At 46.5% G+C, this 24,886-nt stretch overlaps 1 protein-coding gene across 6 annotated transcripts in view; it reads left to right on the top strand.

Moving 5' to 3' along the window:
* Window positions 1-24,886, top strand: part of LOC143344778 (uncharacterized) — a 125,927-nt gene that overhangs the window by 39,386 nt on the left and 61,655 nt on the right. Inside the window, exon 1 of one of the 6 annotated variants that reach the window (XM_076771181.1) lies at window positions 20,695-21,762. The exons of the other annotated variants lie outside the window; for them this stretch is intronic. Coding sequence (XP_076627296.1) covers window positions 21,454-21,762 — 309 coding nt within the window. The 5' untranslated portion in view covers window positions 20,695-21,453. Of the gene's footprint in view, window positions 1-20,694; window positions 21,763-24,886 lie in introns of those variants that run through there. 6 annotated transcript variants of the gene reach the window in all.

The raw sequence follows: 24,886 nt of genomic DNA, 5'->3' as shown, positions 1-24,886 counted from the left end.
CAAACTGTATGAGATTACGTCACTGGTACGCATCGTGGTTATTATTAGTTGCCGGCAGGTCTTGGAGAATCGCGCACCAAGTTCTAGTCGGCTAGATCTATTGCTCTGCGTTTGGCGTTTATCCGAATCGATCGAATATAGTGAATGGTATCGGTATCCGACGAATTATGGCCGAGGTGTTGCTTCTGTACGGTCGAGAAATCGAGCAACGGTAATTGACCTCGGCTTTTAACTCTCTTCGTCGTAGAGTGGATTCGTCCGGTCGAGTGAAAGTCTTTTATCTCGAGATGATGCAACGCCGGTGCACGAGAACATCATCTTTCGTTAACCTTTAAGATTCGTAACGCGCCGATCGAGAAACCCCATCGGATTCCTCGATCACCTGCCGATGGTGCGCGTCGAAGAGCACCGGAATAGTTTCGGTCAGTCGGATTAGAATCGAACCGATCGTACAGTACGTTGCGCCAAGTTCTATCGTTAGTGCGCGTTCATCGTGTGGAACGCGTTTAAAAAAGGAACAAAAGCGACGTTAGGCGCGTACGTTAGTCGCGTCGATGCCCAGGCTGATTGCAAAATACAAAAAATTGAAAAGTATTCGCGGCACGAGTGTGTGGCCGTAACCGCGTGCGTGAGATGAGCTATGTGACAGCTTATAACGGGTGTAATGATCGGAGCTTCGAACAGCTTCCCAGCACGATGGAATCGACCTCGACTTTAACGCCCGTTGAAATATAGACTCGAGGCTTGTAAGTCACGCAGGTGCCCGTGTACCTCTCCGCGCACCTAATGCTCCTTTCACGATGATCGGTGTTGGTAAATATAGTTTTGTCGTGTATGCTCGCTTAATGGATCGCGTCGTTTCTGTCCGATATCCTGCTGGACGATGCTGTTGTTTGGAAAATTTTCGTTCGAATCACCTCGTCAGATATTGCGTGGTGTCTTCGAAAGTAGAACCACACGTAGATTTCGTGGCTAATAAAACTCCCGTCGTTCGTAGATATTTTGTGAAATCACGTAAGAGTTCATTATGCTGGATGATTCGCAGATACCCGTCCATTCTCAATAATTGTCCGTCGCTCGAGCCGATTCTTCATGCTTTCTCTCGTGAGTGTAATTGAAACTTTTCTTTACCGCAGACTGCCACCGCCGGTGCATTTAATCACGTTATTTGCTATGAAATTTCACCTGCCTATCGAAGCACCTGCAGCCACCGCGGCTAGTATCCAGCCTACGCTAAATGTCCAGCAGATTATGCGATGCCTTGTCACACGTGGGTGTCCGTGGCACTCCGGTACCCGTTCATATCGGCTCCCCGTGCCACATGACGTTTGTACCGCTTTACTGGTTGACACGGCTACACGACGTGCAAATACAGATGTACATCGCGCGTATTTAATACATGCATCGGTCCACCTACTAAATACCTAGACAACGTACATCGACGCTTCAAACTCTCTTAACCGTTCCGTAATACGAACGTAATCTTTACGATAGCTAGAAGCGTAACCCGAATTGCCATTCTGCACAGTCGAAGCTTTGCACGGTTCAAGTTGGACGTAGCCAGAGGATTAATGCGATTCGAACGGGATAATTTGCGATTATTTTGCGCAAGAAGAATTCTCGAGGACGCGTGTAAATGCTAACGAGCCTAATCTAAGATGTTTCTCGAATTTCTTGTAACGTCATTTTCCAGTTGGTTGTTTCGTTGCGCAAGATGATCTGGAATATGCAATTAACAATTGGCAACGCGAACGCGATGGTTTTTGGAATCCTAAACAACGTTTCGTGAATGTCGTAATTTTTTCAAGGTACGTTTAACTTTGACCGACAAACAATTTAATATTTATAGATTACGATGCGTGCTGAAACGTTGCGTCGAAAAATAATAGAAGTCGCGAGTCCAGAAATTAACTTGCAGGTAATTAAAAGCGTAAGAAGGTAACGGTTTGCCTAGCTCGGTGAATATCGCTGATGCGTACGCAACAGACTGCCGTACACGATGCTTCGTCTATGATAAACGATCTTACGTTCACATCGATGGTCATCGCGTAAAATTCTGACGTAAATCGATAGGGAGAACGTTACCTGTTCCCGGTGGTTGAACCGTAGAACCGTTGAAGACGGATGTTAAAACAAAACACGAACACGTGTGCTGCGACCGATTAAATAATTACAGGAATTATTTTGAAAGTTAATTAAAAGGAAATTGGTTCCAGAGTATGTATCCGACGATATTATAAGAGACATATTATAAGCAGAAAGGTAGATATGTTTCTAACGTTTGCATACAGATTGTCACCTTGGGCATCATACTTTTATTATCACCACGATTTTTCTAACCGAACCTGTTTTACGTTATTTAAAAAACTTTTAACTATCATTGTGTATAGAAAAAGAAAAGATTTTAATTTGTTTGCAACGCAGCGGTGGCTTCTCGAACGAAGACCAGGGCGTTAATACGATCGATCGGGTAACGCGGCGACGATAATTGACAACCGTGCGCAAGAGAGTTGCAGAAAGTTGCAATAAGTGGTAATCTCGCAAGCAGGATCAGTCGTAATTTTTATCTCTCGTGCGAACGTAGACGAGAGACGATTTGATGGTCGATAAACGCGATAATATAAGGGACGCGTATGCTCAACCACACGAAGACGAACAGGCGCGACGTGACAGCGGATAAAACGAGCAAAACGTCCCGACCGTAAAGAATTTCTGTTTGCCATAAATTGTGTCATTCGCGTGAACGCCGGTTAAATAGCGAAAATAAAATAGCAGCGGATACCCGCGGTGTCGCTTTGAAATTAATTAAGCGACGGCGTGGTTTGAGGGGAAATAAAAAAATCCGCTGCGAAACGTAGCCTACGAAAGAACCGTCTGCCGGGATCTGCGGAATTCGTGCCACGCGATCGAAAAGCAATCGATCCTCGCGAGCCCTTGTTTCATGCAAACGTAATCGTGCCCGTCTCAGGAATAAGTCCGCATTCCTGCGGATCGCGCGCATGTTCGAGCGATTTTGTCCAACGGCGATTAAAAAGGTAACCTGTTTTCTGAAAACGTCCAGGCTCGATCTCCGAACGTTTAGATTTTCCCCGAGACGAACGGACGCGGCAAGAAGAAAAGAAAGAACCGGAGTAAGGTTATTACCGATCGATTCGAGCTTCGATCCGTAGGATAACAAATTGTTGCCGGACCAGTTTCTCGATTTCGAGGAATCGTCGCCGCGTCGCGGGAAAAAGATGCGCCACAGAGGGTGGACGAACTGGATGACGAGGGAAAGGAAGACCTACGGTGACTCGCACTTCGAAGGTCTCTTGTTTCCAGTCCGCGCATTCCTCTTATTCTTCTGGAATTATTATCAAGGTCACCGCCTATCGTTCTCCAGCTTCAACCGTTGAATCGCCACGGGTTCCAAGCGCTAGAAACACTTTGGTGCACCAAAGCCAAGCGTCGCCTTCGATTCGGGATAGGGGTGGCGATCTTTGAAAAGAAGTCATCGCAAAACCTATTAGTCATTGTTCGTGATCGCGTAAAAAGCAACGGTAAAGAACGCGCCGTAATCGATTCTGCATAGAGTCACTTCGCGCAGTTAAGAAATATCGCGATTAATTTACTGTGCACGGCTGATAAGAAGTCTCGCGAGACTCGACACAGGTACAAGAAGGGTTCTTTCGCTCGGCCGCTATACGATCTTGTTTGCAAGTGTGAAACTTTCGACCAAAGGCGTCCCCATCTTTATTATTTTATTGCATCGAATATAATCGATAGACTTTCTGTTCGTTTTTGGAGTATTTGTTCGAGTCAGGGATCGGTGAAAGAAATGGGACACGAGAAACCCGCGTAACGAGTCACCGACGGCAGAAAACACCGATCCAGCAACCTACATGCGTACGCGCGGAGAATTTTCACGGGCATTAATTTTACGACGAATAAGTGTGCGCATTAACGGACGGCCGAGTAAGAGTCGGGCGTAAACGATTACGATGGACCTTTGTGCGACCTCGAATTATCGAAATAATTGCCACGCTCGCGGTAGTAAAACGGCGATTATTGTACCGTAGTTGCATTCCAAAGGTCTCGTGCTTATAGCCTGTTGTTAAACCAAGCCCACTCTGTGTTACATTCTATTGACACGGTCGACGACTACTGCACGAAACGTTTCGTACGCCGGCAACACTCATCGGGCTAATATACAGGGTGTTCGGCCACCCTTGGGAAAAATTTTAATAGGAGATTCTAGAGGCCAAAACAAGACGGATATCAAGAATATCAATTTTTAGATTGTGGCTTCGTTAAAAAGTTATTAAAAAATTTTAAATCATTCACGGAAAAATTATTTTTGGTTGCGGGGGTCAATTACAAGCATTTTTGGTCAACAGACATACCCCCGAAATCCTACCCAGTTTCGAGAAAAAAATTCCTTACCGAAAATGTAATTTCTGGTCAGAAATGTCTGCCCGAATTTTCATGCGAATCTATAAAACGTGATAACTTCTGAACGGATTGGACGATTTTAATGTTTAAAAAAGCAAACTACGCGTATTTTGGCGGGGAATATGTACAAATCATAAAAATATTTGAAAAGTTGGTCCTTGACCCCGCAAAATGAGAAAAACCCCATAAAAATGGTCCAAATTTCAAACAGCCATAACTCCTACAATTGTGAATATATTTCAATGAAACTTTTTTCTGAAGTAGAGCTCATGGGTACCTACAAAAAAGTATTAGACAACTTTTCTGTAGGGCGTCAACCAAAATTACTAAACATGAAAAACGAATTTTTAAGAAAAATCGACAGGGGGTAGGTGCCTAAATTTTTCGACGAAAAAAAAAATTTTTAATTAATTCTAAAAAAATTATTTTCGGTTGCGGGGGTCAATTACAAGCATTTTTGGTCAACAGACATACCCCCGAAATCCTACTCAGTTTGGAGAAAAAAATTCCTTACCGAAAATCTAATTTCTGGCCAGAAATGTCTGCCCGAATTTTCATGCGAATCTTCAAAACGTCATAACTTCTGAACGGATTGGACGATTTTAATGTTTAAAAAAGCAAACTACGCGTATTTTGGTGGGGAATATGTACAAATCGTAAAAATATTCGAAAAGTTGGTCCTTGACCCCGCAAAATGAGAAAAACCCCATAAAAATGGTCCAATTTTCAAACAGCTATAACTCCTACAATTGTGAATATATTTCAATGAAACTTTTTTCTGAAGTAGAGCTCATGGGTACCTCCAAAAAAGTATTAGACAACTTTTCTGTAGGGCGTCAACCAATATTACTAAAAATGAAAAACGTATTTTTAAGAAAAATCGACAGGGGGTAGGTGCCTAAATTTTTCGGCGAAAAAAAAAAATTTCGAATCGTTTTAAAAAAATTATTTTCAGTTGTGGGGGTCGAATACAATCATTTTTGGTGAATAGACATACCCTCGAAATCCTGCGCATTTTCGAAAAAAAAATTCGAGAAGGTGAGAATTTTTTCGACAAAATTTAAAAATTTTAAATCGTTCTAAAAAAATTATTTTCGGTTGCGGGGGTCAAGTACAATCATTTTTGGTCATTACGCATACCTTCGAAATCCTACCCAGTTTCGAGGAAAAAATTCCTTATCGAAAATCTAATTTCTGGCCAGAAATGTTTCCCCGATTTTTCATGCGAATCTTCAAAACGTCATAACTTCTGAACGGATTGGACGATTTTAATGTTTAAAAAAGCAAACTACGCGTATTTTGGTGGGGAATATGTACAAAGCGTAAAAATATTCGAAAAGTTGGTCCTTGACCCCGCAAAATGAGAAAAACCCCATAAAAATGGTCCAATTTTCAAACAGCCATAACTCCCACAATTGTGAATATATTTCAATGAAACTTTTTTCTGAAGTATAGCTCATGGGTACCTACAAAAAAGTATTAGACAACTTTTCTATAGGGCGTCAACCAAAATTACTAAACATGAAAAACGAATTTTTAAGAAAAATCGACAGGGGGTAGGTGCCTAAATTTTTCGACGAAAAAAAAAATTTTTAATTAATTCTAAAAAAATTATTTTCGGTTGTGGGGGTCAATTACAAGCATTTTTGGTCAACAAACATACCCCCGAAATCCTACTCAGTTTCGAGAAAAAAATTCTTTACCGAAAATATACTCTGTGGCCGAAAATGTTTCTATAACTTTTTAACGAAGCCTGAATCAGCAAATTAATATCCTTGATTTTCGTCTTATTTTGGCCACTAGAATCTCCCATTAAAATTTTTCCCAGGTGTGGCCGAACACCCTGTATAATTTACGTCAATTTTTTACATTTGCAATCATTTTTGAAAAACGAAACCGATTACCTGCCATAGTCCTCGTTTGTTGTAACAATTAAAATTTATAGAGATTGACCTTCGATTTCCACGTAACACCCCCCTCTTTAAATTGCACATTTTGCGTGCCGGCGATATTTCGCCAAGTCCGCGAGAGGATAAATCCCCGATAATCGTCAGTGATTACGTACGAATCGCTGACTTATCTACGCATCTTGATTGGTCGGCTTTCGTACGGAGAGACGTAGGCGCGTTTATGCACATCTCCACGGCTCCACGGAAATTTATCGACAATTATTCCAGAAGCGATAACGGACGTCCGTTTGCCGAAGGAAAGTTATTTCATTTAAGCCGGTCAAAGCTGACGATTATCGTCGCGATGTTAATTTATCGCCGGTTATTCGACGCAACGCTTTCGAGCTAGTATTTAGCTGTCGTTTCGCCATGCGAAAGACAGGTAATTATTAATAATTGGACTTCTGTGGCTCGATGATGTTTGAATTATTGCACGGCCACGGTTTTATAAGAAACCATCGGTGCGCAACTTTGGGGCTGGATAGAACAATGATTTTTCGTCGATCCAGATGCATGGTATCCTCTCCTGATGATCAAGACACGACAGTTTTTTACATCCGGCACAAATATTGGAGAGCAGGTTGAAAAATCAACTAATCTCGTACGCATCTTGTTGGAAAGAGCGTGTAACGCGCGGACAAATTTTCTATTAGCCTATTTCCGTAGCAAATAGAAACGTTTCGCGTATAATTAACTGGTTGTAGCGACGCGAATCAGAGAAATCCGGGTGGTTTCGATTTAAACGAACGATTCGCCACGAACGCGTGCGTGCCTGCCAATTTCGTCACTGAAATTAATTATGCATAGGGTTTTGCGCAATTCTCACGCCGTCCGTCAGGATCCTATCTACTTTCGAATTTCATTTCCTTCCAGCCTCCGGCGTTTCCGGTCCGACCGGTTAATTAATCGCAATTACGCGCGCAGAGAAATCGAGCCATAGCACCGAGAATATATCGCTTTTACTAATAATTCGGTGTCTCTCGGGAGGCGGTGTCTCTCGCTTATCGCCGATATCTCGACGGACGAGTTAATTGCATTCTCGAACAGTGATTTACGAACGCGATCATTATAAATTGGCGAATTATCCTTCCGCTTATTTAATTACGATTGGTTAACAATTCCTTAAGAGAAACTGTTTAACGGTATTCCGATTGCAACGAATATACCAGCTTTTTAAGTAGCCAGTCTCCTTTATTTCTCCTTAATAATTATGCTAGAAATTGGCAATTTTAAGACCTCCGCTATCAGGATTGCCAAGATTTGCAAGACAATTCCATAAGATCGAACCATATTGGAAGTCCCAGCACCACAGATGGGCCAAAACCGTAGCGGGAACAGAGACATCGGTTAAATCGGCGCGTCGAATGCGTTTTACGTTCGGGGCGAGGATTTCGTTAGAGGGTATGGAAGGATAACGGCCATTATTTTGAACGCTGGGCCTTGTGGGTCGTCCGGGCCTCGGTGGGCGATTACACGGCCCATAGCGAGCCACCGATATCGTTTATATTTAATATTCAGACGGTGTAAGCGCGCGCCACCGTCGTTAAAGCTTCTGGCGTCGTAAAGCACTATACACACCGTGGCGCTCGCACGTGCATCACCGTCCCCTTTATGGTTTAAGGCTGACCGGTGCGTATACACGCGTAACGTCGTTACTTGCGGCACGTCGTAAGTAACACGTGTAAAAGCCGCGTTTGCAGCGACCGCGAGCGCGAATCGGGCCCCGAGCAGGCCTTTTCTTGCCTGAATATAAATACTTACCCGATGTATGCGCGTACAACTCTGGAATTTCGTGGAAATATAAGTCAAGATGATCATTCTCGGAACTACTCCCTACTCGTACTCTATCTCGCATCCTCGTGTCTCGTATTAATTGCTCGACGCGCAGTATTTTTTGTTAAATCCTACGTTACAATTCGTTGCCAATCTGGACGCGATCGTTCCTATATTTTTTGTCGCGTTGGTCGGTCAGATTTGTCCCTGTACGACAGGCAATTAAGAGGCAACCATACGCAACCTCTAGAAAATTCCTCCGCATTTACGAAAGGGGTGGATACACGCGTAGCAGCATCGTTAATTACTCGCGGGATAATCGACAACCATCACGTTTCGATGGGAAATATTTCCTGGGCACGATTACGTGGCATTGTAATACAGCGTTCGGACGTTGAAGATCCTCGAACAAGGACCGCGATCCTTTTAGTAAAATACAATGTGATGTTAGACGCGAGGGTAGAGACCGGATGTCACGCATGGTTTGCGTGCGCCGCAAGTACAGGGAATTGCCGCAGCATCGGTGCACCACCTGGAATAATAAGCCAATCCCGTGCCCGTATCGAAGATTCTGGTCGGGGACGAGGATCGACTGGGGAAGAGAATACGCGGATAGCGTTGTTCTCGTTAAATATTTTTGTCGATGGATCGAGGACAAGCACATAGTAAAATAGGAAAGGGGATTAGCGTGACAGATGCACCGCGAGCTGAAAATGATCCAACTACCTGTGTACTGTTCTGCCCATCGAGTTATTCAGCTCCTAGAGCTCCTTCCTACTCTGTTCCATAAAAACGAACGTTTCATTAGGGTGGAATTATCGAGTGGAAACAGGCTCCGGTCATTAACGTCGTACGCTGTACCTGTTTACCGTTTACGAGGCAAGTTATAGGCAGACATGTGTTACTCTCGCTAGAAGACTACCGTCGGGGGAGGCAATGAAAGTTACTTATTATCGAGAGGACGACTTCGAAAGGTGCATACAATTGTAGCACATTCGCGAGGAAGAGGAACACGCGCCGGATAGCGGCTGAAAACATCTCGATGGGAAATGTTGACGAGTTTGTTATCGAATCGAATTTTCCATCGAAAATCGAAACGTCTATGCGATACATGCTAGCGTAATTACAAAAAGATGCCACGAATTTCATGAATAAAACATCGAACTTGTAACTCGAGGCACGCGCTGAATTATTGACAAAACATGTCGTTTGATTTCTCTGTAGCATGATCTATGCAACGATCCGAGGAATGGAACCTTAAGGACTTTGAACTCTCGCAGAGAGTTTTCGTTGAATCGAGCTACATTCATCCAGACTGCAAAAGGAGCAAATTTGAGCATACCAACATCAAAGTATACTTTCTAAAGAACTTCCTGACACTCGATCTATCATTGCACAAAGTGTTATGACAGGTTATGATAAATCGGAAGTAAGAGAAATCAGAGAAACTTTAGATATTTCCTCGTTCAACCATTTGGCCAGATTTCAGGAGTCTCCTGGCCCATTGTGAGACGGAACGGAACGTCTCTCTAAACTCGTCGATATAAATTCCCGGTCTTGCTCCTGGGAACGCGTGACCCCGCGTATATTCCGAGTGTTATGTAAATATTTCAGCGAACGTATTCTCTTCGAAGCTCCTCGGGGAAAATTCTTTTCCTTCGACTCGCACACGCGAGAACACACGAGCATCCGAGAGACGCGCGACACGCGGATGCGCGTGGACGGAATGAGCAAATGCCGCTGGTGTATATGCTGCGTGTGTGTGTGCGTGTGTACACACGACACACGCTCGTAAGCTCGCACGCCTGTATGCACTTTCACCGTCGTGCACGGCGGAACTGCAAAGTAGCCTACATGCAGGGCGTTAAACTCAAACTCGCGGCGGTTTGATCCGCGAGAGAGGATCGAGATATCGATCCGTTGCAACAACGAATTCCTACAACGGCCGCGGTTCGAGGGCTCGCCTATGCGTTACCGTATCTTGGGCCTTTTCGACAAGTACCGTCCGAGTAATTGCACCATCGAGGTATCCGTTTCTCTAACCTACCTCCCAGATTGTTACTCCGTTCGTTCCGTCTGTTCCTGGTACCTAAATCCCATGCGAAATTATAACGTTAGCATTGTCTGTTAGAAAGTGACGTCTATTATACAGTATCAGAGCGACTGCTGCGTGAATCCGACTTCTATTGCGAAATAGTACCTTGGCAAATGAGCAGCTTAGCTTTTATAATCGTTCCTAAAATATTGTGGACCAGCATTATTTACTACTATCAGTAAATGTAAAACAGTATTTGCCAACCTAAGGTTTTTCTTGATAATAATGTAGCAAGTACTCTCGGTATTCTCACAGTAATCTCTTTTCTGAGGTTGAAACACAACGATAAAAGCGAAACTTTGTTTGAGAACGAGCCATCGTTGAATCGAGGCAAAAGGAACATCACCGCGTATGCATACGAAGTAAACGCTTCCTGTACGCTTATTAATAGATACAAGTCTTACAGGTTTACCCGTGAACGTTTAGATAATACTTGGACGAGTGTCCGCGATAAATCATTCCTTAGCAGATTGGATTTTGGATTTCACACTATAATTCGAACAAATATCGAGGACATCTTTAATGGTAGATGCATAGAGCCGATAAGGGATTCGGTACAAATCATGTACGAGATCGCAGGTTGTATCGATCGATTCAATTTCCTCGCGATTGCATTCGTTCAAAGTTAGACGACGATTAATCCAAGATGAATCATCGAGGGTCCGATGATAATCGAACGATACTGGTTGCCAATGTCTCCGCGTGAAAGTTTCCAAACGGAGTTCGTGGCGATAGCATGGAAGAGAGATTCTCGATGCTCGACAGATTAGGTCGATCGTTAATCGCGATATAAATCGACCAAAGAATTCGTTCGATCTTGACGAACCTCCCATGGTCAAAAGTTCATAATCGATACTTGATTTTCGCGTCACGAAATGAAAGAAAGAAAATGCGCTGTGGCAAATTGATCGACGTGTCTCGTGTCAACTATTCCGGGAATTGCTGACCGTTATCTCTGATCGCGTTGGAAGCGAAAGTGAGAGAAACACTGACAGTGAGCGAAATAGAGAGGAACGTTTATACTACAGGTTCTGGAATCATTGAGAAGTCAAAGTATGTAGCACCGTTTACCGGACACCCTGTATATCTCGTTGAGTACACTCAGGAGCGTAACGCGGAAAGTAGATGCACGATAACCGTGCGTCCCTTATCTTCCGTGGACACCGAAGCGGTCACGGAACACATTTAAACTTAATCCAATTTCCTAGATCGTTTGAACTCGCAACACCCGCCGGGAAACGACAGTTTCACTCTTGACGTTTACGAGGTCCCCACTTAATTACTCTTATGCGTGCGGAGTCGCGTAACTAACGTCGTATAGATGCGCCCCAAAGCACGCGGAAACCGCAGAACCGTGCGTATTTATTCAGCTGAGTTTCTACATGGATCGGGTAAAAGGGACAGCAGCTGGCGAGCTCGTCAAAAGAGTTAATTTCTTTTTTCGGCAATCCAATTATTCCATGGACCGGATTGTTATTAACGTAATAACAGTAACGAAATCTTGCACTGGACGACCACCGGTTTCGGAGGACAACCCGCGAGAAAAAGAACGTTGCGGTGAAATCTCCACGCCTTCTTCAATCGGTCGTGCACGATCTTCGCTTGACCACCCAATGCGTGTCTTACAAAAGGCAAAACTGAAAGCCAATCGAAACGACAGCGAGAAATCGAACGATAATCGACGTTGAAGTATTACGCGACATGTCGTCGTTCGTCCAACAACATCTGTATTTCGTTAATCGTCGTCTGGAATACGTTAAATTGACTGACATCTTGTTTACATTTAGCGACTACTCGGTCCGTTGTTTTCATTTTCGATGAAAAGATTCGGTAAAAAGCCTTGAAACGAACAACTTCGTGTCAAGAACACGTCGGGCACTCCAGTTTTTCTGACTAGATTTCTCTAACTGTGCTTCCACTTATTTCTTATTCAGCTTCGACCTATTTTCCCGTGGTCGACCATAGATAGACCGAGAAACCTGTTCATTGGTGGAAGAATCCTAACGAAGGGTACGCTCGGATCGGCCCGTAACGTGATCAAAGAACGAAGCGGTCTCGAACGAGATTCGTCCAAGATTTCCATAGAGGCCGACCCTGATGCGCATTGCTTAGGTCTCTTTCGAACCCTGTTAGAAATATTTCACGACGATCGTCGAACGAGAAATTAGAAATTGTTTTGGATAGCAGCGTCGCCGACCAGGAAGTTGTTACGATGTCGTTAACGCTTTATTGTTCCGTCTAGGGGAAATATTGTCTTCGGTTCGTAATCGTGAATGCGCGAGGCTCGCAATCATGATTTCGCCGCAACCACGCCAGAGGTTTCCCAGATTGGCATCGACTGTTTCTAGCGGTACCGAACCGACTCCGTTACCGCAATTTCTTTCGGATCCTGTCGGTAGATAGCAGCCTCGAGATTGTTATTAAAAATATCAGAAATCTCACGGTACACACACGCTACGCGCCACGCCAAGTCGTATTTCCTAAGACACCCGACTAAACTCCTCGCTCCTCTTATCACGCCGCGCCCCTTATCGCTGCTTGCATTCATAGTTTACCGAGTCTCATAGACGTTTCGTAAACGACACACGCTTTATAACGTTATCGTTTTCTATTACTACTATTTCTAAATTACATGCGTTTAGTTTTGCTGTCGTGACATTTCTTTGCGGCTCTAAAATACCCTGTACAACTTCGGAACGAATTGATTTGGCGTTCGCTTGGTGAAAAATTTCTTGTCAGCGCTTCGTTGTTTGGTCGTTGCGGGGAAAGCTACGGGCTGCCCTCGATTTCTTCGAGAGTTCGGCACGAACCTTTTTCCCTTTAACGAACGGCCACGTAAACGACATCGAAGTTACGGTGTCATTGTTCCACGCAAAAAGAGAATTCCCGGTTCGGGCCGTCAATTATCGTCGATGAGCCATTAACGACGCCGTTATCGTTCGCGAACATTCCGCTTAATGAGATTTCCCTCGGGTTTCTCCTATCGACGATCGGGACACGACGCTGGACGCGTTGTAAAATGAGCCTTCTCCTCGGTTTATGACTTTTCCAGGACATCGAAGAGGCGTCCGTGACGCGCACGAATCCCTCTAGGTACTTTGCAATTCAGATTGCGTATAAATTTAATACCGCGTATAAATAAGTTTACAAAATGGAAACAAAAGAAGGATTAAATTTGTTCGCGCGACGAAATGGTCTTTCGTAACTTCACCGCCGACCGGAAATAAAATTAAATCGGTGGAAAAGGCGTTATTTTGCAAACACGACGGACGAATGATAAACGAGAGGAATCGTGCGATCGCGGGATTCGAGCTTCCCCTAATTTCCCGTCGATCGATCGTCAACGTCCGGACAACGTTTATCGAGGAACAGTTCTCTAACCGGTCTCGTTGATTTCTGGACGAGCGTATCGTGTTCAGGGTTTCGCAAAGTCGAGCTTTCACCGATGGAAAGCTAGCCGACGGCCAAGGTGGCCGGCCGCCTTGACGCGCGCCGCGGTACAGTGGGTCAGAAAAATTCATGCAGCCTTTAAGCGGGCTTTTAGTTCGTTTAAGGTCGTTGAAAGTGGGCCGAGAGCACGGTAGTAGCCGATGCCGATCGAGAAAATGAACAGATTTATGTTTACTCGGAGATTGTTCTTTGCGTTCGAGGCGCAACTAGCTGGCTCGTTTATCGTACCGTTGGTCAACTTACGATTTATAGTTTCTGTAAGTCCCGTTAATTGGTTCGCGGAAGTTATTTGTTTGAAATTATCGCATGCGCTAATTTATTATATCCGTTTGATTGTTCTACGGATATACGTACGTGTTCGTACCAGCGGCATAGCGTGTAATCCGTGGATCGATCAAGCGTCGAGAAGAAACTAACCTGCAAAAATCTTGCGGAACGAGTCACATACCGAATTCTTCACGGTGCGACCTCGGTAAGGTCGCCTAGCCGACCTTCGTACGAAAGTGTCAGCTAAAACGTTTACCTGCACGCTCACCTGGCTCGGCTCACCGGGTAACAGGTATACGGTGAAACGTGTCATAAAGTACACGTGAAATCCGCGCGGCAGTCTGCCTTCCAAGAAACCGCGTAATCGTACGTTCTGTTTTCGTCCTTTGAAACGCGCACCTTCCGCGTCTTCCGGTTCGCCGACTGGTTCGAAAGTAGAGTCGACTCGCGCTTACAGTTAGTTTTTCTCGTTTTAGGCATTTTGAATATGTAATACGTTAGCATCCCTTGTGCACTGTGTAAGTTATGCGTTCGCTAGGAAACCACAGATCGTGCATTTTGTTTAAGCAATTTCATTGACGCAACATATTAAGGAACGCGTCTTTGCTCGAAATCAAGATAACAACTCCCAGCGCCTCGTCCTGTGCTACTTATGTTTCGATTTCACTGGATGATTTTGCATCGTAAACGAAAAGCGAAAACTTGCAATTACTCGGTTGGAGGGATACGGCGTTTTGCGTCTGTTAGAATCTGGCGAAACGTCGCGCGGCGTTCTAGCTGTGTTAAAGCGACGCACGACAAGGGAGAGGGTACATACATACTTCGAACCAACGGAATCGTTTAGCGTGCTGAACAAAGACGGCATTTTGTCGACGCAACGTCGAGTCGCATCAAGCGCTGCCTCGGTGTGTTAGAACACGGAGTCTAAACAGCGAGGCGAAGAGATCGAATCGGCGGTGGAAAGAAAAATAGGGGTAGAGAGGCGATCTTGTCGCGCCAGGATGGAACTGAATCTGTGAGAATGTCCTTGGAGCGTTTCGCCCACGTTCGTTTTTGCTTCCGAAAAGCGAGTTCTCCCTGTGTTCGTGGAACAAAGTAGGAACGCGCGGCGAAGAGGACAGGGGCTCGAACGACCGGTACGTGAGTCAGTCCAAAGGAACCCGGCGTAAGGTACCGGCAGGAGGAATCTTCTGCAGGACGTTGCACCGATGCACCTCGAAAGATGTCCCCCATCTTCGGCCCGAATTAGGAGACACGTCGGGATACGATTGCCGCCTCCTCGATTCTTTTTTATCCCCGCTCGCGTCCCTCGATCGCGGACTCTCTTGTTTACGCGCGAAAGCAAAATCCCACGCAGACGTCTTCGAGGAGAGGAAAGTTTAGAAATCTTGGTCGCGATGTTAACGTCGAACCGCTTCGAAAGTCCTGTGTTCTTCCTCGTTCTAAAAATCCCGTCTCCGAAAGACGAAAGGTTCGAGCAGAAAAGTCCACGGTACCGTCACGGCGAAAGAGACGTCTAATGACTGAAACGAGCGAAGCACATCATTTACTCCGTACCAGATGCTGCAGTACTTCGGTTGAGCCAACAACATCGCACTGGACATTTCCATAAAGGACTTTACGAACCCTTTACTACACCAATTTGCGGTACCGTTAACCAGGATCATTACTCCGAGCGAGCGGCTCGCGTACGCGCGGGACCGCGCTCTGTTCCGATGCGCGTTTTTCCGCGCTAAAGGCTCGCACGCAATGCGGAAACGCGCGCTTCGGGTCGGTTTGCGCGTCGTTAGCACACTTTTGCCCACTTTTGCGGAATAGGCCGGGCATCCTTTGGATTTCTCGACGCCAGTGTCGATCAAACGGTACAAACAATGATCCGAAATATTGTAACCTACGTTTTGCACAGCGTTGATCTCATCCTTGCAAGAGTTTGCACCTGGCTCCATTGTCGTCGCGTATTCCCTTTGCTAGACGAACGAGAGACAACTTTAGCGAAAAGTTATTCTTGTGGCGTCGCGCGGAGGCCACGTACGCGGCGAGCCAACGATAGTAACAACGACAGCGTTGGCAGTAGCAGGATCAGCCGGGGCAGCGGACGATAATGAAATCTAAATTGCAAATTATGACGGGACATAACTCGCACTCGTTATCCTCCGCGTTATGCCCCATTGTCGCACGCACTCTCTCTTTTTCGCCGGAATCTTCTCTTTCTGTCGGCCGGTTTACCGAAGGCATGCGGATACCTCGCGCGCCCCGACTTTAACCCTTCAGGGTCGTCGTCGGTACCGTGTACCGACTCATACTTCTCTGCTACCCACCAGCACTCACCTTTTATCGCATTCCTTTCGTATTGTATCGAAGAAATTACCCTTCGATACAAGTAAAATAAAACATTGGGCGAGGTTTGCCAAAATATTTAATAGCTGTACGAAACGTAGACCTCTGTTTAGACGAATGCTTTAAAATTAATCGAACGAACAACGATCCGTTTGAATCTTTCGTTCGTGATAAATATAGCAACGGAAGGCGAATCGAAAAGAAAGAATTTCTTAATAAATCGCTGCACGGTATAACAGCTCGCGCCGCCGTGACGTGCTACATTCTCGGCGGCTGGGGCCGGGGCCGCGCGAAGAGAATAGCGTAATTTCGCGCCACGTTCGAAGGGTTAATACTCATTCGAATCTCCGCGTATACGCACGAAACGACCGACGCAATATGCCGTGGACCGTTAAGTGGCGCGACCTTAGTGGACCGACGAAAAAAGAACGTTCGAGACCACTGGAAGCATTGTCGAGCCTGGAGGATGCGCACACTCGACGCGGGAAAGAGGAACAATCGAGCACGCAGAAACCCGGGGTCAAAACGTTTCAGTTATCCAATCTATTCGTCTTCGATGACAAATTTCATGGATTTTCGAACACCATTCGGCCGATTGACGTTTCCCGAGTCGTAGACAGTACGTCCATCTCGCACACCTCTATCGAAGACTTTTGATCGAGCACGCGGAAACGTTACGTTGAGGTCGCGCGGCATCCTAGCAAAAGGATAGGCCCGTCTCTCGACGGAAGACCCGTCAATGAGATAATGGGGCGGTCTACGAGGCATAAATTAAGATATTATCATCCCAGTGTCTAAATACCACCGTTGCTGTGATTGTATTTATTACGACAGGCGCGTTAATCCTTCCTACAATTACATAAATAACGTCGGTGGCCACGGCCCGGTCGCGTTATAAAAGTCTTGGGGCGGAATTTACGAGTCGGCCGAGAGAAAAATCGCGAGCGGACGTTCTCGAGCGTTTGGGAAAAAACGAGTCAACGAAATGTGGGTGGAGAGTGGGAGGGGGCTCGAAATGTGGAATCGCAGCGTGTGTAGTAGGTGAGCTCGTGCGCGTAGCACGCGGAAACGTTGCGCGAGGTCAAGACTCCTGCTGGCAGGAGGACCAGCTCGCCTTTCGAGGAAAACAGCCTTGGCGAGGCGGGTCCGGAAGATAACGCGTCAACTTACAACGGACTTACGCGATCGAACTTGCTTAATTTGACGCTCTGCTAAGCCCGCGATGCGCGAGACCAGAACCGCCGGACAGTATTCGCACGACACGCGAGATTTTCATTATTCCGTAATTTACGAGTGCGAGCCGCTGCTCGAACAAAGGTATCGGTAACTCTGTCTTAAACTTCTTCGGGGCGGAACTAATTTCTAGCTATCGTCGGATGAAATTAATTAACAGTGTTTAACGATTAATGGATTTTTACGGTAGAAACCGTGAATAATAACAGACGAATCTTATTTTCTCTTGCGTACCAAGTTAAACGAGAGGCAATCGTGGGTCGTTTCTGAAATTGAAAGAATAAGCTTCACCGAAGCCGACGAATTCCACGCCCATTGTCGAGCCATTTATTAATACCTCTCCATCATTGACCCCTCGATTAACCCGTTTACGCAACCGTGCTCGTGCACGATGGCCACGGAGCGTAGATCGCGAGTTATTAGACCGCTCCAGCGGATCGTTATCGTCGTCCGATCGGCGGAATGGAGTATTTCCTGGCGGGACTTTGGCGTGCATTCGCGACTTTCACGAAGAAACGATCTCGTTCGCAGCCTTAACTCTCGATCGCATACCTTGTTAAAACAGGACGACTTGAAACCGAGTGCCGAACGCGGAGCCGCGGCACACGCGCGGTGAAACGCTGTAAATCACCATTCTGTCTGCCGACTATTTCGAATATCTACGTTTCTTGTGTCCGTGATTTTTACGCGGGCCTCGCCTACCAACGCTTCTATCCGAGTTTCTAACCGTTCTGTTCTCTACGATTTCTTTTGTAAATTTTCCTCCGGCTCTCCGTGTCAGCGTACATAGAAAGAGTTATCGACCTAGCCGTACCTTTACAGCCAATGTCAATTACTGTAAAATATGCTGGGCCGTATCTTTGATTTCGTTGCATTTTAGGACGCGTATCGCGATGAGATTTCCGCGTGAAATCGTTTTGTTCTCCGAAGAGGGTGACCTCGCGTGTTATCGGAAACTCTAAACGGGCAGATATTTATGCGCGTACGACGATAATGTGGGTAGAGCTTCAATGTCGGACGCAAATCGCGTCTCGAGCGCTTCCTGGGGCACGCGCTCACTTCCGTCTCGGCCAGCCTCTCGTAGGGGTGATAATCTCTGAAGGCAGCTCGTACTGAAACAGCGGCCTCGGAGTCGTTAATTTCTTGCTGGAGTGAAACCGGCACGGACCTCCGAGATCAAAGGATAATATTTCTCACACTGGCCGACAGTATAATCGGCACGCAACGTTTCCCTCCAAAGCGTGCACGTACACACGTAGCCAGAAAGCTCTCGGTACGAGCGCGCGAACAAAATCGGCGACACGAATGCGGCACACTTTGCTTAAGCTAAACCACTTTCCCATCCGAGTTGCCTCCAATCGAACGTCGGAAGGAAACGCGTCTATCGATCGATAGATCGCTTCCGAGGCTCATCTAGAAATCGTTGTCCTGTGGTCGGAGTTGGGCTTTGTTCGCAAATAGAAACTTTTAAAAGTATGGGTAGAAACGTTTCCGTTTCGAGCGACTTGTTAGTAAAAAAAGCTCGCACGGTTGCTCTGCAATCGCGACTATAAATCGGAGGCTACGAGAGCGAGAAAAATATAACCGCGACCGTCGACCGACGCGATTTCGCGATAGCTGGAATTTATTTAGCCTTTGCACCTGTCGCGGTCTTGAAATTTAAGCCTTCTGTGGCGAGAATGCGATCTCTAGAAAGATTCCTGCGTATCAGGAAACTCGGACAATATTTTCGCTCTCGCTTTCCTGCATTCTTCCTCTTTAGAGATTCGATACGCAAATTTTAGATATTAAAATTCGTATAAAATTCGATCCGTGACAGTGTGGATCGCGTAATTGTCACAGGATGAATCGCAATTCACACGGAGTCTCCCTGGGGGAGAAAATAAGAGAGACAGGGAGAAAGAATGGGACGATTTGCACTAATTACGCGTCTGCGTAATAATTGCGAAGCGGGTACCCGGCATGATTAATCAAGTGCCTCGTCTGACCGTATATAGCCACCGGAATAATTCAAGTTTTGACGAGTTCCCGGTTTAACGATATCGTTCGAGTAATAAGGAACTCCGTTACGCCGGTTCGTTGATTGTCGGAGCTTCGTAGTTCTTAATAATAAAGAGGACCGCGAATCGACGATCGTCGATCACTATTGAAAGATCGAACGCCTTCAAAATTCGAGGAAAATCGACTGAAGTTTGCAGCGTGCAATTAACTCCAGCATCCGATTTAAACTTGGGTATCTTCCTTCCGTTGGACTTTTTGTCCAATGAGCATTTTTCGACTTGGCGGAACCTGCCGTTTCACGACACTCCGGCATCTTCTCTCGGTGTTCCGCACGACTACTCCCCATTTATCGTGTCCGACATGCGAGAATATCACCGCGAAGCAACCGAGAACCAGTCATCGTGCCATTAATTAGCCGGTTGACGCCTAGAAACAGGAATTCATTCCGGGGTCAGGCATTATCAATTGCTTTTATCGTGGCGGAGACCGTTACGACGGGACACGTTCCGCCGGCTGCAAATAGAGTACGATGCACCCTGCGGTGCATCCAGCGCGCTGCATCCGATACTGGAATCGTTGAAAATTCAGGAAAATCGATCATCGGGTTCGGGACGACGATTATTTGCTCGTCGACGATTCGATGAAACGAAAGAAAAGATGTTTACTTGCGATAGGATCGAGTACCGGTTAGCAAACTTTTTCGCGGCTCGCGAAACATTCCGCGTTCCATCGTACTCGGTTTCGGCTGCGTAGGACCCGCGAACGTATAAACGAAACGATAATAATAATCGTGAGTCAAATAGTAGGAAATATGTTGAAAATAGAGAGGAAAGAGATGCAGAAAGGGTATCGGGAAACCTCACCCTTTCTCGGTCGCTCGTTTCCCGAAAGAGGAACGAACGATGCATAAGACCCAAAGGGGAATATGGCCCGATCGCCATGGTAACCGGTGACTCGGTCTCGCGACTGCTCGTCATAGATCGTGAAACTCCGATCCGCTTCGTGCGGGTTCGTCCATACTCGGTAATTTTCGTAGGAGCGAGGCCAACCGGTCGGCAGACGCAGTCTCCGCGCGACCAGTTCGATTCCGCACGTAGCTAGCGAGCGGAGTTCGTGTCGCTTGCGTCGCCGTCGCGTTTCACGATCGTCGGACGTATCCCGTGTTGTTATCTCGTTTCGAAAGAAACCGGCGAGTTGTTCCGCGTCGCGTTCTCGGTCGAGGGAAGGCCGCCCGCGATCGAGCCGAAATCGAACGCGAGGCGAAGAAAAACGGTGCACGTAAACTACCGCTTTATTAAACGCTGCGGCACAGCGCGGCGCGGCGCGGCGTAGCTCCAGCGTGTTTGCGAGAGAGCGCAGCACGCCCGAAGGCAAATACCTGTACCTGGTTCGAGTCGATCCGGAGCCCCTGACACGTCGCTTCCCGTAGGCCACTGCTTTTCTCCGCTCGATCGGTTAAACGTGCCGCGAACCTAACTAGAAACGGTATTTTCACGTTTGCTCGTATGCACGAAAAACGACCGTGCCAACGAACCAAGTACACCGTGGGCTTAGCATTTTCGAATCTTATCTTCGACGTAGTGATATAGTGAGCGATTTTTAGCGTTGCTTTCTAACCGCTTGCGCTACGATAACGCGGGCGTTCCTTTGTCATCGCGTTCGAGTCACGAGGGAAACGCGGTTCCGCGACCGTTGTCGATTTCGCTGCTCGACACACAGTGTATTTCTACCGGAAGTAAGTGTGCACCGGGAACCACCTGTGGATTTCGCGTCGAGGTTCGAGTGACAGTGTGCTCGACGAAACACGAGAGCAAGTTGGCATGAGAGGAAGGTGCTTTGACAGACGAGGCGAAGTAAAAGATACGATGTCGATGTCGGAGTGAAGTATCGGTCGTTCGCGGTGTTGAACCAGGTCGAATGATGACCATGTTCGGGACCCTCGTTCAGAGGCTCACCTCACCGGTGACCTCGCCGACGAGTCCTCGACGTCGCTTCAAATCCCCGTCTCGTTGGGAGGTGCAGAGCGACCCGGAGGACGATGCGGCAGCGCCCGTTAGGAAGTCCAGGGCTAAACATCTGCTGGACAAACGCAAAAGCAAAAGCAGAGCGCGGGCTCTGAACGTGCAGTCCGAGCAAATGCAGATGTGCAACGCCGGATGGCACGACGCCGCCTTTCCGCCGCTTCGAGGCACCAAAAGTCTCGGTAGGCTCGACGGTATGAAAGAGGTGAGTTTATACGCCTCGTGCGCCGATTCATTTCTTATCGTTAACGGACTAAATTATAGAAACGGTTTCGTTGCAGCAGTTTCGTGGAAATAGAATTCCGTTCGATAGGCTGTGTTTACTTTATAATTGCGAGTCTGTACAGTCTACCAATTAACGATGCACGAGCACCAAGTGTCTCTTTCGCCAATTACGATACGATCGGTGGTTCTAGTAGAGTAACCGGTAGGAATTTGAGGTTAAAGCCACTCCGCGTGTTCGAGAATGCTAGTAAACACGCGGCAAGCGAACAGTTCGCCGTGATCTTTAAATCGTTCGATTCCATTATGAACAACGAAACGCTCGGGTGCGGACTTTTCAGTACCAAAATTAACACCGAAAGTGGTGATCTCGATCAGGATAACGGAAATTTTCGATATTAGGCTGCTATAGGAAGTAATTAGTCGGGAATTACAGCAGCAATGCGGCCAGCAGTACCTGTTCCCTCGATAGATTTTAATTAAACGCGATTAAACGTCACGGTGTACGTGCCTCAACCTGATTACATAATTGCATCGTAACGTAATACCAGTTTTTAGTCCGGTGGTGATGTTTTTACTCCTGCGCTTGTACTCGCGAGTTTCGCGTAATCCACACGCGTGATTATCTAGCGCGCCATCTTATTAATTTTATTTTCTGTACGTCGAAATGTCCAGTCGCGTCCGTTACCTTCGTCGCGTCCGTGACGCGCTCGCATCGACGCGTAATCTCAAGCAAACAACAAAAATCAACGACCATGTAGGATTCTCGCAATGTCTCGTATTTACTTGACTTTATAGTAGGTTAAGACTTAATCGACATCGTAAGGTTTCTTACGATTCTTCGACTATTCGTTCGCGTGCAAAATTCAATAATATTTCCTTTCGTTCCTGACCTCGAATCTACAAGAACTACATTACATTTCTGGACAGCAGTTTCCTCCATCAACGCACATCGTTTCTTCGGATTTCTTAATTATACAACAAATGTCTTTCGCATCTTTGTATATAAATCTATTAGGGTCTAGGTCTCCTGCGAACAACAGACTCGATAGAGAAAGGGTTAAAAGGTGTCGCAGGCAATCAATGTCCATCGATTTCGAGGTTTCGATTTTTAAAGAAATTACAAGGAACACATTGGCGATGGGCATTTTTTGTGGTGAAAAAGTATTTATCGTCCGCGCGGCTTGTTTATAATGAAAAAGAACGCGTCGAATGGCAGCGGAGGACCGTCGTAAAATCAGCAGCTTTCACCGAACGCGATACAATATAATACCGGCGGTCAACGTGTTCATAATTCGAGCAAATTGTACTCTCTCCGAAAGAGGCGAACATTCTGGACGCAAAATCCGTGAGTACGTATGTATGTACGTATACCGAAGCGAAGCGCTGCGTAACGGCGCAGACATGGCCATTAAGTTTCGTCGTCTCGGTGGAGCGGCGCGATTCTTAATTCGACGAAATTGCACGGCTTTAACGACGCGGTTTTTGACCGTCGACCCACCCAAGTAGCTTTTGTACGTTTGTTCGCTCTGCGTCACGCACACAGACACAGCAACGGACAACTTTAAGCCCGGGCCAGTAAAAGTGGACATTGCCAAATGTTCGTAATTCGAGCGACTCTTAACTCTTAACGACGACAGGACTTTCGTCGTACCCCCCTTTCCTTCTCGCAGCCGTATAGCTAACCTTCGACGACTCGCACGTTCTCGGTTCCGTCGTATTTTCCTGTTTTTTTTTTCGTATTCGTCCGCGAAGGTACGCGAGGCGCCATTAATTTCGCGGGAGAAGAGGAGGATGGAGATGGATCTCGTCGAACGCGTTAGCGCTGCAAAACTTGCCAACGTACGCAGCCCTTAACGACTCCTCCTCGCTCCCCTTTGGTCGAGGCAGTCGAAAGAGAGAGGTTCCAGAGGCGTTGTTGAGCATAGCTGTTGCAACTGCTCGCAAGATAGGGATCTGCCGGTGCATCTAGTTAAATCGCGGTGCATCGACGCTCGGATCTTTCGACTCTCTCCTTCGCGAGACACGGGGAAATCCTGCCGGTGCGACGATCGTTTTCTTTCCATCGAATAACATTCAAGATGGAAGGTGACGGACCATGCTAGCCGAATATCCTGAATTAGCCCGCGAGCGATCTTGTTCCCCTCCAGCTACCAACAAGTTTAAACTACCTGTCGGAATGAGTTTTTATTCTCTTTCGACCTTGCATCGTTCGAGCTAACGTTGCACGCAACGCTCAATGTCTCTTTTGTATTAAGTGGTTGATTTTGAATTCTATGGTTCGGTCGAACGATCAAAATTCCACCGACGGTTCGAAAGTCACTTTTACGAGGCTCATTGGCCTGGAGGCTTCTCCCGGGCTGCGCGCATTCCGAAACCCTGAATCGTCGTCGAGGAACGCGAGTCCGACAACGATCGACTCTCGCGCGACAGAAAATCATCCAAGATGTCAATATTTGCTCGGAATTGTTTAAAGATATCGTCTTAGCGCGTACGTTAACTCGATAGAGTTACGTTATCGATGTAACCGATATTTTTATCGCCAGATTCGCTCACAAATCTGTTTCGAAATCGTGAGCCGACAACGCGAATGGCTATAATCGATTTCAAATACGTCCATGTATCACGGTCGGAGGAACTAGGTATCCTTTCGACAATCCTTTCCACGGTTTCGTGCTTTTGTTTATTTAAAATCCATATTGGTTTTTACCCCGCGAATGAGACTGTTCGCAGCGGGAGTTTCGTCATTGTCCGAATTGGAAAGGACGAGCCAGAAAAGATGCTAATTGCGTATATGAAAATTCGCGACGGGGGTGTTCGCTCATCCGTTGGGTTCTTTACGAGAGACAGACTCCATTCTCGGTTTCTTTATTCGTGCGTTCTTCTTTTTGCATCCCTACGCGTCCGCAGGACGAAGGAATTATACGACATCCTGGTCATTCCCGGGCCACGGATTTCGCAGAAAAAGAAGTGTTGTTGATTACAAAAAAGTCGAGAGGAGGTCTCAGAAGCGTTTCGACCGTGACATTCTTTCGATCGCTCGTTCCGCCTGTCCTTGATCCTTCCTAGAAGACGCTAGGTCTTCCGCTGGGAATAGATCGACTGGA

The sequence above is a fragment of the Colletes latitarsis genome, chromosome 8, assembly GCF_051014445.1.
Source record: "Colletes latitarsis isolate SP2378_abdomen chromosome 8, iyColLati1, whole genome shotgun sequence".
NCBI classification, from domain to species: domain Eukaryota; kingdom Metazoa; phylum Arthropoda; class Insecta; order Hymenoptera; family Colletidae; genus Colletes; species Colletes latitarsis.
Note: the sequence above shows the minus strand (reverse complement) of the source record. Positions and strands in the feature narration are given on the sequence as shown.